General features: G+C 38.3%; 1 protein-coding gene across 25 annotated transcripts in view; it reads right to left on the bottom strand.

Annotated features, from left to right (window-relative positions):
* MLIP (muscular LMNA interacting protein) overlaps positions 1–17,102 on the bottom strand; it is a 253,253-nt gene that overhangs the window by 114,688 nt on the left and 121,463 nt on the right. For 19 of the 25 annotated variants that reach the window (XM_073225204.1, XM_073225203.1, XM_073225190.1 and 16 more), the window contains one exon: positions 5,550–7,124. The exons of 1 other annotated variant lie outside the window; for it this stretch is intronic. In XM_073225204.1, coding sequence (XP_073081305.1) covers positions 5,550–7,124 — 1,575 coding nt within the window. The remainder of the gene's footprint in view (positions 1–5,549; positions 7,125–17,102) is intronic. 5 more of the 25 variants (XM_073225208.1, XM_073225205.1, XM_073225196.1 and 2 more) reach the window with 1 other exon arrangement.

Raw genomic sequence — 17,102 nt, forward strand, 5'->3', positions numbered from 1 at the left:
CTCAACAACTGTATGGTCATCTGCCATATGCTCTTGACTCTTCATATCGGGATGCATAATTATTTTTAAACTTTGTTCTCCTATTCTCAACTGCCCTAAAGAATACAGTTGGAGAAGCCTGTAGAGAGATCTTATTATTGCACACATAATGTCATAAAATCTTAGAATCCAAATTGATATGGGGGACCATCTAGCTCAACAATGAAAATGCAAATACTCTCCAAAGGGAAAAAAGAAGCTTTTGTCCATTGCTGACACTTAAGTGTCAATCATTACTAAGATAATTTGGACAGGCTAGCTGGAGAGAAGCAATGGGGATAGAACACAAAATTGGCCAGTACAGAGTTGGAAGTCATGGATAGTAGGGTTGGGAGAATCTCAGAAAAATCTAGACTCCCAAGAAAGATGCCAAGAACTTGGAGAGGAGGTAGAGTAAAAGACCATAGGAGTAAAAGACAAAAAGGAAACAAGAAGATGTGTGTCTAGTCACACCTATTTTATCATTTCACATACAGCTGGTCTCAATGACTGCTGAATGTTTGTTACTATCTACAAAATATAAATGGAAATACTATCATCACCTTCACTCAGCAGAGCCACCTTCACCACTTGCCTAGATTGTTGCAGGGGTCTCCTAAGGTATCTTTACTTCCCCCACACCCTCTTGCAGACTATTCTTAACACAGCAACCGGATAGATAAGATTGTGTCAAGTATCTACTCAAATCCTCCAATGGCTTCCTGTCTTACTCGTATTAAAAATCAAAGACTTAGCAGTGGCCAACAAGACCTCCCACAACATCTCCCTCTGATAACCTCAGCTTCCCCTCAGTCACTCCTCTGGCCACCCCAGCTCCCCTGTCTGTTCTCTGTACCTGCCAGGCACTCTCCTGACTCAGAGGTATGTCCTGACTATGCTCTCTGAAGGATCATCAAAAGAGACATCACTTTCTCAAAGAAACCTATCTAGACTGCCCAGAATACATTTGTGACACCATCCCTTACTCTGCAGTACTTCACTCCATACCATTTATGACCTCCAATCACACAAGAAAATTTCCTTATTTGGAGGGGGTCAGTATTGTTACTCTTCCACCCTAAAATATCAACTCTCTCTGTGCATTTTTACAATTTCATGTGTTGCAGTAGTCACACAACTTTGAGAAGTGCCTTGCACATCATTAGTGCTCAACATATACTTAGTGAATGAATGAGTGATTTACTTGTATTCAGATGAACTATTTTAGCTCATGGAGGTACATCCCTTACTGTTCATTTCCCAGATTACATGTGTATCAGCAGAAATGGAGAAAATCACATAGAGACTATTGCCATCAAGTTTCCAATGTGACACACTTGGAAGTTTTAAAGGGATGAGAGTTTATAAATAAAATGCCAGCTATCAAAGTGCATGAGAAATCAAAAAGCTCCCACCTGATTCCCTAAACAAGCTATATGTCCATATAGCTTTAAGGGCAGAGCAGGCACGTCACTGGAGGCCTCATAGTCAAAAAAGAGTTTCAGACCACCTTCAGTAAGTGAAAATATATGAGGTTTTGATGTAATGGCCACCCCAAATTCCCATAGAGAACACCATGATACCTGACTAGGAGAAAATTTTTTAACTATTTTACAAGTGAAGGCAACATATATTGGGAGCCCAAATACAACACTGTGGATTAGTTTTTCTGATATTCAGTCTTTCCCAAGGGAAAAAAACATTTCAGGCAATATAGATGTTGATCAAAGAGTACCCTGCACAACATTTAGGGTAATGCCCATCCTGTCTAGGACCACGATTGTAATATGAAATAATATTTTGAAACTATACCTGGAATTAAAATTTGTCAATTAAATCATACTAATGCAAACAGATTCAGAACCTTAAGATTTTACCTATGAAAAAGGAACATCAAACATGTCCTATACCTGAATTCAACCCCAGCATACTGTAGATGTTCCATTTATTTTAATATCAAAGGACAGTAGGGCCCAAACTTTGAACTAATATCCTTCAAGTATTCATGTTTTAATTTGATGGCCATCTGTATTCCAGGACCTCTTTCCTTCAGGGATCTGGCACTGAGTGAAGCTGATCTAAATCTGAAGCTCTTTGACTTCAAAGAGAGCCCTGTGCTCGGATTAGCACCACAGTGGAAGGAGTAAGACAAGAAACAATCTATAAAAAGCATATAAGTTCTTTGATACCCCACAGCTTTTGTCCATTTCCTCCTATCAATCTATAAAGTAATCTTAGCAATTTAAGCAAAACTAGTCAAACATCAAAAGAAACAGGGATAAAATTTATCTATTCCCAGCATCCATTTTAATGAATGTTTTATACTCAAGTTACAATTCCTACAAATAATAGTTGGCAATAAAAAAAAATGTAGGCTGATTTTTTACCTGGAGAGATAAAAGCAAGAAGCAAGAAGGAAATAAATATGACGAAGAACAGCATGTCTCAGAGCAACTATTTTTGCAGAAGTTATAAATTTTACCCATGAAAAGAAACATTTTTTTCTATTCAAAGGAATATATAAAAATAGATAAATTACAATCATCCTTCATATTTTCAAGTTTCATCAAATTTGTCATGCATTTCTATAAGCTTGAATTGTATTAACCTGGAAATAAAGAAAATAAAACAGGAAAATAAAGCAAATGCTGAAAATTCTTCAATATCGGGAGTAGCAAGTGAGCTGGGCGAGACCAGTTCTTCAACAAATTTGACTTCAGGACAAAAAAAGGACTTGGCTTTTCAAAAGCTCTTCTGAGCTCATCTTCCAGCTCTCCAAAAACAGGACAAAACATGAACAAAGCAGAGTGAACCACAGATAGAAACACTTTTAAAAAGCTTCTGGAGTAAAAGCACTTTTCACAGAGGTAATGAATAATTTAAGTATGTAACAGTATGCTAAGAAATGTGTTAATAAATTCAGGAAATGGTAATATTTGATCACTTGGTTTTTTTTAAATCTACCACAAACAAATTCCATAACCGCACATATGTACTGAAAAGATAATCAACAGGCAGGCCATTTTTTACCTCAGATAAATAAGATTTTTCAAATTTAGAATTATTGAAAAAATAAGATTTTTCCATCCCATTTGCTTTGAAAGTTTAAAATAGAAGGACTTAATAATCTCTAAAAATATATTTTTAAATGACCAAAATATTATGGGAATTGATAACTCTGATCATTATTCCATAATAATGATGATTTCCTTCATAAGAATTATCAAATCAGGCTTAAATGATAATTAATGAGTTATTGCTTTGTAACAATAAATTATAGTAATAAGAATATGGCTTTAAAAATCAGTAGACTCAAATTAATATAAATGTCAGTTCTGCCAGTACAAGATATGTGACCTGGACAATTTATTCACTGAACTTCAGTTTTTGGTGTATAACATGGAGAAAACAATATTACCCTCAGAGGGTCATAAAAATGAACAGATACAGCTGGTTTTAATTAATTTTTAACAATTTTATATAGCTACTATGATAGTTCTTGACTCATAGAAAGCATGTGATATCAGTTATTATAATTGTCATTACTATTATCACTATTCGATAAAAAATTTCCATGTCATCACATATACTCCTCTGGGACCATTTTCTGTATATTTGGTCAGGTTATTTACCATTTAAACCAGTTGAAATGCCAACTCATTTCCTCTTCATTAAGCTAAATCCTAAACATTTCTGACGGGCCTGACATTTATAATTTCCCTCACTAGTCATATCCTATAATATTTCTAACATATTGAGTTCAGTGAACAACTATGTATCTCTATTACACTATGTTAATAGTGCCTCATACCTATTTTCTAGCTTAACTGCAGATTTAATAACTAAATAGTACGTGAAATAAGTCAGACAGAAAGACAAATACCGTATGATTTCACTCATATGAGGAATCTAAAAAACAGAACAAACAAAACAGAAATAGACTCTTAAATACAGGCAACAGGCTGGTAGTTACCATAGGGGAATGGAACAGGGGGATGGGTGAAATATGTTAAGGGGATTAATGAGCAGTAACTTCAAATTATAAAATAAATTGGTCACAGAGATGGGAGTACAGCACAGGGAATATAGCCAGTAATATTGTCACATCTTTATATGGTGACAGATGGTAACTACACCTATCGTGGTGAGCATTTAATAGAGTATATAACTGCTGAATCACTATATTGCACATCTGAAACCAATATATCACTTATTAACTATATTTCAATTTAAAAATTCTAAAATAAATCTACATAATTTCTCTACATTATTGTATATTTTTTCTGCAGGATATAATTTATTTTTTAAGACAAAAAAATTGTCTCTTCCTTTCCTTAAACACACTTAAACACATACACACACACATACCATAGAAGAGCTAGTATAGTGGTGGGCGTACAGCAACTGTTTTATGGATTTTTTTTAAATTGAATTGTATTGTAACATCATTAAGATCATATGGGTTTTTTTTCTCTTTCTCATCTTAAATTCATCTTCCAAACCTTGACAGAATCTCTATGGAATCTGCAAACTCTAAAATTGTGTTGTTTTGATGACATGAACTGAAAATCCCAATCTCCTTCTAATATAGGCACTTTTTCAGTTTTACTTCATTTGGATAATGATGACCAAATTCCAGATGTGCAAGGTCCACGTCCTAAATTATTTGAGCAGAGATTGGAAGTTGGCATGCTCTACAGCAAAGCTGCCTTCCACCAGGAGAAATGAAGTCTATGAGCCACTCCTTCAACTGTTTCCCCTCTCATATTAAAATAAATGCCAGTTTTTTTTTTCATTTCATTGCTTCAGAGCATTTAAAAGCCAATGTTTATCCTCTCAATTCTATGTCCAACCTTTCTGTATTACATAATCACTAAGTATTTAGTGTTTATAATAAATCAAATAATTTTCATATAAAATTTCTATTCCCTTTTACTCTACAAGTACACAACTAAATCCGTATTGATTTAGTTTGAGGTATGGGAAGCAATAAAGTAATCAACTTGGTGAAAGGCAAAGGACAATTGGCAATAATAAACAAATGCTATCAAAGGAAATAGGAAGTTTTCAAACTGGCTTGGTAACACTATGGGCCTAGATCTAAGATAATATTCTACTTTACACTAATCCTGTCTACTATTCTATTAGTATAGAATATTTTGATGGATGATAGGGTCCATTTAATTAGAAATGTATCATATCCCCAAATCTCAACTAGCTGCTTGAAATTCCATCTTTGCGATCATTGATATAACTAATAATCATGCCTAAAAATTTGCCCATGGAGCCATATATAAGCAGTTACCATAAGAGGTGGATTTGCACAAAGTTTTCAGAACCACACACAATTTTAGACAGATTATAATTCATCTCCACATTCAAATATACCAAATATTAGCCCTCTTTGCACCTTCTCCACCTCCTTGTAGGAGGAGAATGAATATCACAATTACACACTTTTTCCCATGGAAAATTCTTTCATATTTTAAAATAAGCATGCACCATGCAACGTGCACAAAAAAAAGAAATACCTTGGGCTTCTTATTTTCAGGGCCTGTTGACATGGACAATGCACAAGGTGAAATCAGCTCCTTGGTTCTTGTTAGAGAGACGGGAGGTGATGGGGCGGAAACAGATGACCAATGGTCGGACACTGAGCTTTCAGATTTCCCAAGTCTTGAAGGCAAGGCACCACGGCCACCGCTTGGGTGCAGTGCCGAGGGACTAAGGGGCAGTGCCTGGGTGGGCAGGTAAGCATGAGGGAGAGAGGAGGACCCTAATGTCGGAAAAGAGGAAGAGCTTGCAGTGGAGCCTTGGGGTGAAAGTGCTGCTGCAGGGTTCTGCCCCTGGTCAGATGGCTGTGGTGAGGCTCTGTGGGATCGGTTTATCAGCTTTGAAAGAGCTGGGGAAGGCCGGAAACATTTCTCTGGAGAGGAGAGTGTGGCTTTTTGGTTAGTGGGAGGAGATGCAGAAGCTAATGCAGAGGAGGCTGACATCGAAGGAGGTGTAGGCATGTGCCTGGGCTTTTCTGGACCCCTGAGGTCAGCATCCTGTTTGCCCTTCGAATAAAGGGGAGAAAAGCTTGGTGGAACAGGAGGAAGACCCGTGGGGCTCAGCGTACTGGTCTGCGGCGGGGAGAGCACCGCATTGCTCTTCAAAGAAGTGGCTGGTGATGCTCTCTCCACATTCGAAGAAGCCAGGCTGCCCCTGGCATGTTTTGTGGGAGACAGGGGGGATGCCTGAGCAAGGGGGGCAGATTTGACAGGCGAAGGTAAGCGGAAGGATTGTTGGCTAAGTTCTGAGACCTGCTGTTCCCTTTGCTCTGGGGACCCTGCTCTAAGCGAGCAACTGGAGAGAGATTTTTTAGGCGTGGGTGGGGTTTGTTTCACTTTTTGATCAAGTGTGAGTGTAGAAGAAGCCAGGGAGTTGGGAGAGAACGTGGGACAGGACGCCGGGGAGAAGGGTCTCCGGTGAGAAGGGTCTGACTTGAGGATGGCAGTGAGAAGGGAGAGACGGGAGGGCGCCGGGGATTTCACCCTGGGCTTGGGGAGGCTTCCGCTAGAGGACACTCGGCTACACACACTGGAAGACGAGCCGTGGAAAGAGGAGCTGAATGGTTTGGGACTTGGAGAGAGTGAATGCGTGACGATACGGACCGGTATGTATGAGGATGCATTTGACTTGAGAGAAGCACCAGAGGACGGAGGAGAAGTGGCGCTTGGGCTTTCTCTGGGGTTAAGGACATGCGACGTGAAAGCTGTCGTCTTCTTCAGAACTTCAGAGCTCAGTCCAGGTTTTTGATCTGCTGCACTTGGACTGGATAAATGAGAACCTGATAACTGAGTGGGGTGGGGAAACTGTAACGTCGATGAGGTGCCCTTCGATGTAAAACAGGGTGAAGAGTGAGCAGCAGTTTGAAAATACGTAGTTGTTTCTTCCACCAGGGCCCCACCGACATCCAGCCTCCTAGTGTGGAACTCCTCTAGGACAGAGGCTCCCTCGAGGTTACCTGGGTCAGGTGGTGTTCTCTGATTAGTTGGAGAAACAAAGGAGAAAGCAGGTGGTTTACAGGCAAGCTGCTCAGAGGCAGTGGGAGAAGAAGTTGACTGGAGGAAAGAGAAACAGACAGATTGTAATGGGACGTTATGTGTGAAATTACCAAAATATTCTTGTCACTTGCATATTTATGCAAACAGTCCTATTAGTTTACACAGAAGGAGGCACCTTAAACCTCCATAAAAATGGAAGAAATTCTGTTGTGCTAATGAGGCATTGCTTTAAATTTGAAATAAAATAGAAATACTGTGAAGCATTATGTATTATCTCATTTATTCCCCCAGCATGAACATCCAATATAAAATTGTATTTGCATGTGTCCATTGGGAAAATAATTCACTGACAAAATCTAAAATAGCTATCTTAATTTGGAATTGTGTGATTTGAAAAGATTTAAATAACCATGAATATCAATTTCAAAATTCACTTTGGAAAATGAAATTGATTTTCTTCCATTGTAAGAATAGAAACCATAATATAATGATAATGACTACAATCCTTAAAAAGATTACACATTTCAAGAGTTTCAAATTCTTAAAACTTGAACTACATATTGTGAACTTGAAAAAAATGCCCAGAATTAAAAAGATGTAGCACCCAATATCAATATAAATTGAGAGAGTGAAAACAGAGTCCAAAATAGAGGAGTTTCAGCTTATGAAAAATATTTTCCCTAATTAGTTTCTTTTCTTTTTATGTGTAAATTTCACATGTGTATTTTTGGCACAGAATTCCTGCCACATAAATAGTATTTAAATACATTGGCATAACCCAGAATATCCAAAAATCATGGATAACTGAAAATCAAGCAGAATTCAATCAACTTGCAAAAGAAAATTTAACAATCCCTTCACACAAGTTTTACTTAGAAACACTCCTGCTTAGCCAGTGTTTATATAATGATTCATGAGATTAGCCATGATTGAAGGGTCTTCTCTAATTATTTCCAATCAGTATCTCTTTTCACAGAAGAAATAAAAAAATTCAAAACTGTGCATAGGTGTCTGCATGTTATGCCATAGCTTTTAGTAAAGAATTTTGTAAATTATACCAAGAGCCACAAAAATCCTACCACCTTTTCAGTTATGTTTCCCAAAGACTTCAGTTTATATGACAAACTTACTAACTCATCCTGACTAGCCACCAAATTATCATGTTAAAATTAAAGGGCCATAATTTTTGATGGTTCTCATTCACAGGAAAAGACTGCTCCCTCCAAATTCCTCAAGACTATGGCTTCTAATTACCAAACATTTTACTACATTAAGTTATATTTTATTAAATAGAACTCAGAATTTTATTGAGTGAAAACAGAGTCCCAAATAGAGGAGTTTTAGCTTATAAAAAATATTTTCCCTAATTTAAAGTTTCCTTTCTTTTCATGTGTAAATTCACATGTGTAGATTTTAATAGGTGATCATTGAAGAATTCTAAGAGAACGACTCTGAAAACAGTCTAAGAATGTTTATTTTGTTGATATTAACCTAAATATAGTTTTTTTATATTTTCCTATTCAATATCTGAATATATATTTGTAATATATTTGTTTCTAATTTGAAAATACATCCTGATATCATCCTAAAATATACTAATATAAGAATGTTGCACATTTTTGTAAAATTCCCAGAAGTAAGGAATGCATTTTTTAATGAAAAAGATTTATTTTCCTGAGTTCCTCTCATTAATCAGTTTAAAAAGAAGAGGGGGAAAAGATAATGAATAATTTTATGTAGAGAGAAAGAATGGATACCTCTCAAATGTCCAGTCAAGTGGCTCAGAATAGGTCCTTCATTTTATCTCTTCCCTGTAAATCCCTTGGTGGTGAAAATAAACTTCTCTATTGATTTTTAGAAATTATTTCCATCCCCTCATCCTCTCCCATTAATAACCCCTTGTTGCATTTTCTAGGATTGTTATTGATGATCTAATTCCCTCTCCCCAGAGCCTGCTCTCTGCCTTCTTCATCATTTATTTCTCCTGATCTCTGTTGATTGCTTTGCTTCAAACACCTCTCTAGAGCTACTCCTGAGCTGTTCCCTAATCTCCAGCACTCTTCAGATCCGTTGAGTTCCTTACCACACTTCCTCCAAAGTCATTCTCAAAACTCACTTCTAGAAAGACTGTCCTGAACTCTGCAATACCTTCACAATGATCTCAGTAATGGAGGATACTTGCAAGGTACTGCTCTTGTCAGGTAGATGATCTTAATCATAAATCCACCCTTGGATCCTATATAACAGCAGGCATCAGTTTTTTAACAACCAATCTCTGTTGTAGAAGCTGCCTTGTAATTTTAGTCAGTCTAAAATTAACTGCTCCTGAATATATTCAGTTTTCCAAATGTGTCTATGGGAATCCAAAGCATCTGAATAAAAGCCGAAGTGATTGATCTGCCTACTTGACGTTCTGAATATTTCCTCAGATTGGATAGCACCAGATGTTCTTCCACATAACTGTGCTGTTTCTCCTCAATCTATACAGCCATGCAAGGCAGAAACTCTAGATCCCCCTTTGTCCTCACTTACAATCATTACAGCAGTTTGGCGCCCCAAATTTACTATTAACCAGTCTTCTCCTTACCAATAAACACTCATAATGTCACTAAGCAAATTATCAGCCTTTATTACCTGAACAATTCAAATAGCCTTTCTGGTTTTCCTACCTCTAGTTGTACCCCATTTAACCTGAGATTGACCTTTTAAAATCTAAATAAAAGTACACCTATGCTCAAGATGTCATCATTACTTTCTCCATGTCCGCCATGAACTAAAAATCTTTCCTTCATGACAGAAGCCCTCTCTTACCACCCCATCATCCCTCCTATTTTGCATTTGGGGTTTTAGAAATACTTTGTTCAATCTCAGCCTTCTTGTCAGTATTACAAACATTCTAGTTTTCCTCTTACCAATCCACTTGGCAATTCTTCATTCTTACATCAATCCCACCACTGCCATTATGCTCCTAGACCGAGTCTACTTAAAGCCGCTATTAAAAAAAAATTAACAAAGCTCTGTTGATTGGCAGGGCCACTTTGCTTGGTTTATGAACTTGTCCTGGACAAGGGCACCAGCTGAGACGGGGCTGAACTCTTCCTGTACCTGTGCAGAGGAGGCCGTTTCTCCAACCCACATGCAGGCTGAGTAAGGCACTGCGGATGGCTGTCGTCATAAATTTGAGGTCTATAATCTCAGCTGGGCCATGCATCTCTTACTTTTTTTGTTGGTTGTTTCTTTTTCTTTTATTTCGGCCTCAACTGCCTATCCTGTTTTGAACAACAGACCTTCCTGAGAGTTAACACTCTCCACAAATCCTTTTCCCCCCTCTTTCCTAATTGTACTCAGCAAATGACCTAGATTCCTTTTCTCCAAGGAAAGTTGAGATTGCCAGGAAAATCAAATATTTTTAGATCTACCTTTAGTCCCTTTCCTTTTTTATAAGGAAAAATGATGACTTTTCACTTCTTAAAAGGTAAATTTTTGCCATGTACTCAAAATCACCGCAGCCCTTCTCAAGGGATCTCATCTCATCAGTTATCACCCATATCTATCCTTTTTCTTTTTTACTAGCTCTCTCATCCTAACATAAATATAGAGCAGAGAATCCTTCCAGTCTTCAGAACATAATAATAAATATTATGTAGAAGATTGTAAAAATGCCCACAATTCTCTACTATTTTCATAGAAAAGTCAAAGTCCTTTTCTTTGGCTCAAATCTCAGCCCGTCAAACACCTTATATTGGCCAGTGGGACATTAGCAAATGTGAGAGAAGAGGCAGTGGCTTGAAAAGCCTTGTGCTTTGGAGTCCACCCATTCATGGAGGGCGAAATATCGCCATGATGGAAATGAGCCCAGGTGAGTCCACTGGAGGATGCAGGACCCCATTTCAGCTAGGGAGCTGTCAGACAGCTAAGCAGCCACCAGCTGACCCAGTGAGCCATCTGCAGACTCATAAGTAAATCACAGCAAAGATCAGCTGAACCTGACCCAGATCTGCAGAACCACCAGCTAAACATAGTAAATGGTTGACATGCATATTTTTGAGCTAAATGAATGGTTGCCACTTGAAAAACTAAATCTGGCATGGTTTGACATGCAGCAAAAGCTAACTGATAAAAACTAACACACGAAGGTTCACCAAGATCTTTGTGGATTCAGCTATTTCCCAGAGTTACAGGCCCATGTTGTTTACTTCTCATGTGTACTTTACAATCACTGTATTGACTTCCTTACCTCTTGTGGCCAATACACCCTAAAGTGGCTTCCCAAAGAGTCCCACTCTTTGATAATCCCCACCTCTTGAGTATGAGTGAAAGTGTGACTTGCTTCCAACTAACAGAACCTGGGGCAAAGATGAAGGGATTTTGCATATGTAATTAAAGTCCCTAATCATGTGACTTTAAGTAACGAAACCCAAGATTATCCTGAGTAGGCATGACCTAATCAAGTGAGCTCTTTAAAGGAGGGTCAAAGATTGGCGACCAAAGTAGCAGAGACTCTCTCTCTTTATTTTCAGCTTTAAGAAGCAAGCTGCCATGAATTCCACAGCCTCAAGGAAATGCATTCTGCCAGTAACATGAGATTGCTCGGAAGCAGATCCTTCTTCCCTAAGATAGCCTCAGTTGAATCTGCAACCTGACATCTTGTGAGACCCTGTACAGAGCACCCAGTTCAGCTGTGCCCCAAATTCTGCCCTGCAGAGACTCAGGGAAAATAAGCAGGTGTTTTTCTAAAGCCACTATACTTAAAGTAATTAGTTATGCAGCAACAGAAAACTAATACACTTCCCACTGACTTTTTAAACAGCTTTTACCCCCCACTCTTCCATAAAAACCGTTATCACCAGTGTCTACTATGACTTATTGTTGCCTAAGCCCAACAGGCTCTTGAATCCCTTCTCTTTTCTGATTTCTCTATAGAATCTAACTTCCAATCTCTTCCTTTGTTTCAAAACTTATTTATCTATGGCCTCTATTTCATCACTGTCTCCTAGGTTACTTCCTGTCTTTTGATGAGTCCTCTTCATAGTCTTTCCTTCTTTCACCTTCTTCTTGTATGTCAGTACTTCCCCGGCTGCCCCTCTGTCGGAAATGCCCAGGCCCTGGTTGTCTGCCAAGAGAACTTTGACTCACCTTCCAGATTCAGCTCATACAGTGTGAAACCTGCTGATGATCCACATGGTTTAGATTCTTCCCCTAGACTTCCCATTGTTCCTGGAACGTGTCACCATTCATTGTCACTGTTTTTTGGTGCATCTGGTTTCAAGTTCCTTGAAGGCAGGTACTACATCTTTTAAAGCTCATTCCCTTACTTCCTGGTGCCTGGCATATTACCTTCATGCCAGAACGAAGAAATAAAGTATCTAGTGGATGTAGGAACAGGACAAGGAGCAGTCACCTGGTGTCTACCTAAAGAAAGTCTCTTAACCTCCCTCAGCGACTGTCCTCTTTCATTCTGTTCCAGTCTCCACTCTGAGCAGTAAGCATGAGCAGGGGAGGGGAGAACAATGACTCTGATATCCAATTTAGTCTTTACCTCACAAGCAAGAAAATAATTTGACTTCTGACATCAACAAATCAGGAGAGCCTCCTTTTAAAAGGCTCCATCATCTTTCTGCTGGATTTGTCAAAGCAACTTGATTTTCCATAAAGGTATTTCCTCTGCTCCTTGGGCTAATGGTACAGTAGATCTCACTCAGAGGAAATCAGAGGCCATCATTTAGGGGTCACAGGATTCTTTCAGCATCAGAGCAGAACCTGGGGCCTCCCACTGATTCCCCCCAAATTCTAAATGTATCCAGTCTAACTTACCATGGAAGGTGACAAAGAAAGTTAATGAGTTATATACTCACCCTAAGTGAGAAGACAAATAGAAGGTGGCAATGGGAAGATCACTACAAAAGGGTGGTTAAAGAAAATAAAATCGCTTGGCCAGAGATATGTATATCAACTAAAAGAATGAGGGCCTCTAAATTTTTAATCATCCCAACTGCCTCAAGCAGTTACATAAAGAGGCCCACCCAGAATCTGAGGTACTACTTGAATCATCTGTCACCTACTTTTGCAGAGCAGATTCTTTTTGTTTTCTTTGCCATCGCTCTGCTCTATATGCAGTTAGAAAGCCATCCGGCTGATGCTCATGTACCGATCACCTCTTGGTATCTTAATATAAACATGCCATTTATCGGAAACAACTTGCGGCCTTCTGTGGGTAAAACTGAAGTATTTCTAGAATCTCTCGCCTGGCCTTAGTGCATCTCCATGTCAATAGGTGTTTCCAAGGGTGGAAAGAAGTAGTCTGTCTCTGAATCAATAGGTGATGACAAAGGGGGTGGAGAGTGAGCACGCACCTGGACCGGAGAGGTTTGGTGAGCCCCTTCTGCAGCTGGTCACAAGAGACATGGGTGAGCAGAAACAGATGACTGCTTGTAAACAATAAATGGGTCTCCCACTGGAAAGAAGTTGAAACCCCTCTTTCCAACTTCTCTGGCTCCCTCTCAGCGTCTTTCACTGGCCCCTCTTCTTTGACAGGCCCTTTGTATTTTGCTGTTTCCTGGCTTGTATCTTATGTCCTCTTGTTCTACATTCTTTCCAGGAGTAAATATCACCACTCTCATCACGTCATCTTATGTGGCAAATATCTCCAGTCTCCCATCTCTCCTGTGTCCCAGTTTCATACTTTCAGCTCCTTTTCTAGATAATATGATACTCTACCACTAAGGCATCTCAAACGCATCATTTATTATATTATCTCTTCCTATCCCTTCGCAAGACTTATTATTCATCCCTCAATTAATGATATCAACATTTCATCCAATTTCCTTGGTTATAAATTTCATTCATTCTTGATTTTTTCCATATATTATCAATGAACAAATCCAGTTAATTTCTACCCCATAAGTCCTTTTTATTCCCACTCTCACTGCCTCTGCTCCAGGCTCTATAACAGGTCTTTCAGACAAGCCATTCTGTTTATATGTATATATTCACCTCTCTTTTAACTCTATGCCTAAGTCAGACAACTCTTAGACTTTTACATCAACATTCAAGAGATCTACTACAAGATAGTATTTACTACACATTCAAATACATTTCTCTTTTTCCCAGAATTTTCTTTGAGAGGTGTTTGGTTCAATTGCTTATTTTATATATAATTTTTACTGTTGACTTACATTTTAAGATTGAGAATTGTTTTGTGATTTTTAACGAATGTGCATTTATGTAAACATGCAACTTTAAAGAAAGCATTTGGAATGTAAGTATGTTCAACCCAATATTTATACAGACTATATTCAAGATAATATAGTAACCAATGTAGGGAACAAATGTTTAATACAAATGGAATTAACATGAACTTTACCTTTAGGGATTTTATAATCCACTAGCAGAGATGTGGCATGAAGCTAAATAATTATAATACATGCTGAAATAGGATAATTGCTATAAAAGATGCACAGGAAAAAGCTATCAGGATTGAGGGAGAGTTTGTTTTGACTGAGGGAACCAAAGCTGACTTTATGAAGGAGTCAGTATCTGAACAAGGACTTCAATGGTGTGAATTATTAAATACTTATCCTTTTTACATACCTTATTGAACCTCACCTATATGCAAGACTCTGTACTAAGTTTTAGGGATACAGAAATAAACAAGAGACAGACCTTGACTTCAAGTTGTTCTCTGTCAAGTGAGGAAGAAAGATAAAATGGATTATTACAACAAAGTGAAAGGAAATATAAAGGAGATTGTCTAGAAAAGCTACAAAATTTTAAGGAAACTGATAAATAAGGAGGAGGAAAACGAACTCCTCTTCTAAGGGAATGTCTTTAGGAAGAGGTACTGCTGAGCTGAGTCTAGATTATCAAGCAGCCTGGGCCAAAATGGAGATGGGTCTAGGGAAGAAAGAATCATTACACACTTGAACCAAGACTCAGGGACCTAAAGGTGTGAAGCGTGTACTTCTGTAATACTTCAGAAGAGCTGAAGAAGAGAGGCACAAGAAGTGGGTAGAAAAGCACATCTAGGCTAATTTATTGAAAGGTTGAAGGCCAGACTAACTAAAGATGCTTATTAGGAATAGCTTAATTAGTTATTGCTGACTAACTGATGGTGCTAATATATAGGCAATTTTATATATGGATTCATTTTTACCAGAGAGACCAGACATTCATTTAATTAACTGCATTTCTGATTGAACCACTGTTGTTGGCATAAAGTAACCCAATCATGGGATATTCTGTAGGCTTTTTACTACTATGTGAAACTTCTCAGCGTGCCTTCTTTGGTGATCTGGTCACTTCTCTTTAGTTCACATTTGCAGATAACAGCCATTCTTATTTTTATTTCAAGATGTCTACTATTTAGCACTCAAATGGATTATTATAGAAAATGAAGCAGGAACAATAGCAATTTCTGGACATTTCAGGATCCAATATTCCTCCATTAGCAGCAATCAGAATTTTTAGCCATTACTAATGAATTAGATTGAACTTCAGCTTCTTATTAGGAGCTTTGATAACACAAACTATAATCTACTCCTAAATAACCAATTCTGGAAAACAGATTCCAAAGTGCATGTTTAGTCTCTAGTTTGACCTCTATATATTTGGTCTCATGAAAACAAAATCAATGGCCAGCTCAAGGGAATAAATCTATGAATTGGGTAAAAGAGTAAATAAAAAATCCAAAACTTGTTTTGTTAAGGATATTTTGCTTTGTTCATTAATATTTGGTATCATCACACCTCCAAGGTATTCTTCAAAGCGGCCACATCAAACTACTTTCTCCTGACTATGGAAACCCTATGTCTCCAACTTAGTTATTCCATCATCTTTCCTGAGGCAAGAGAGAAATGTTTAAGCCTATGCATTCAATTATATGATTAGAATAACTAGATGAGAATAAACCTCAAGAAGAAATAAACATTTTAGTCCAGTAAACCTGGGAGGGGGGATAGCTCAGGGAGAGTCTTCTATCACCAAAAGAGGCATGAGGATGCTCGATGCTTGAAGGTGATATAAATTCAGCATAAGGAAGTCAGCGAAGGCTGCCGAAATAAAGATGGGGTGGCACCAAAAATAAGATCCGTATTCCACAGTTTTGCGTAAGTCCTTGTAGCACCAAACAGCTAACTCACCAATAAAAATGTTCTCCCAACTATTTTGGGATGTTCGCAAACGCCTGGCCTGGCAGATCCCAAACACAACGTCCTGTTACTGACTCACTCAAGAGCTCCACCTCCGCTTCCTACGCCCAAAGCCAGCCTCTGCATTCCTGACCTGCTACCTATGTGTCATCAAAGTCATTTTCCCCACTTGAAGGCAACATCTTATTTTTCCTTCTTCAAAATCCCTCCCTTCGCACCACCTTTGTTTCCTGCCATCCACAAACATGAGTCTTCCCCGAGTGCACCACAGGTTCTCTATCTTAAAGGAACCGTTCAATCTTGCTGCTAAGTTTTGGGGTGGGGTCTTTCCCCCCTTTTCAATGAGCCAGCTCCATCTTAGTGGCCTCCAAAACCACAGAAGATATTTTCCTTTAGACCCAGAGGGAAGAATTATTTTTCTACACACTCTAATTTCCTAGTGTATCCCTTTCCTACTCTTATAGTGGTTTAAAAGGAATGTGTCCACATCTAATATCCAATTGACATCTTCTCACTGGATTTTTCTCATATCTGAAGTGTGCTTCTTGAAGCATCCAAGTCACCAAGCACCCTCTAAGAAGCTCCCAATATCAAACCTTCTCTAAGAGTTGTTCAAAGGGAAGAGATAATATTCCCCCAAATCCACTCCAGCTAAATGTTTTACATTTTCCCACCAGCCAGTTCGCAGTATGATTGTATGATCCTTTTTGTCTTATGAATTATTACCTGTATTTACACTGTGGTGATTTATGAACACAGGATTTGGTTATCTAACAACGTTTTTTTTCCTTAAAGTTTTATATGCCTTGAACAGGAAGGCCTCTGCAGACAGCTTAGGACAAGGGGTATGTGAACAAGTTTGTTTTTCTTATTTCAAAAAGAAAAACCT

The sequence above is a fragment of the Manis javanica genome, chromosome 16, assembly GCF_040802235.1.
Source record: "Manis javanica isolate MJ-LG chromosome 16, MJ_LKY, whole genome shotgun sequence".
NCBI lineage: Eukaryota > Metazoa > Chordata > Mammalia > Pholidota > Manidae > Manis > Manis javanica.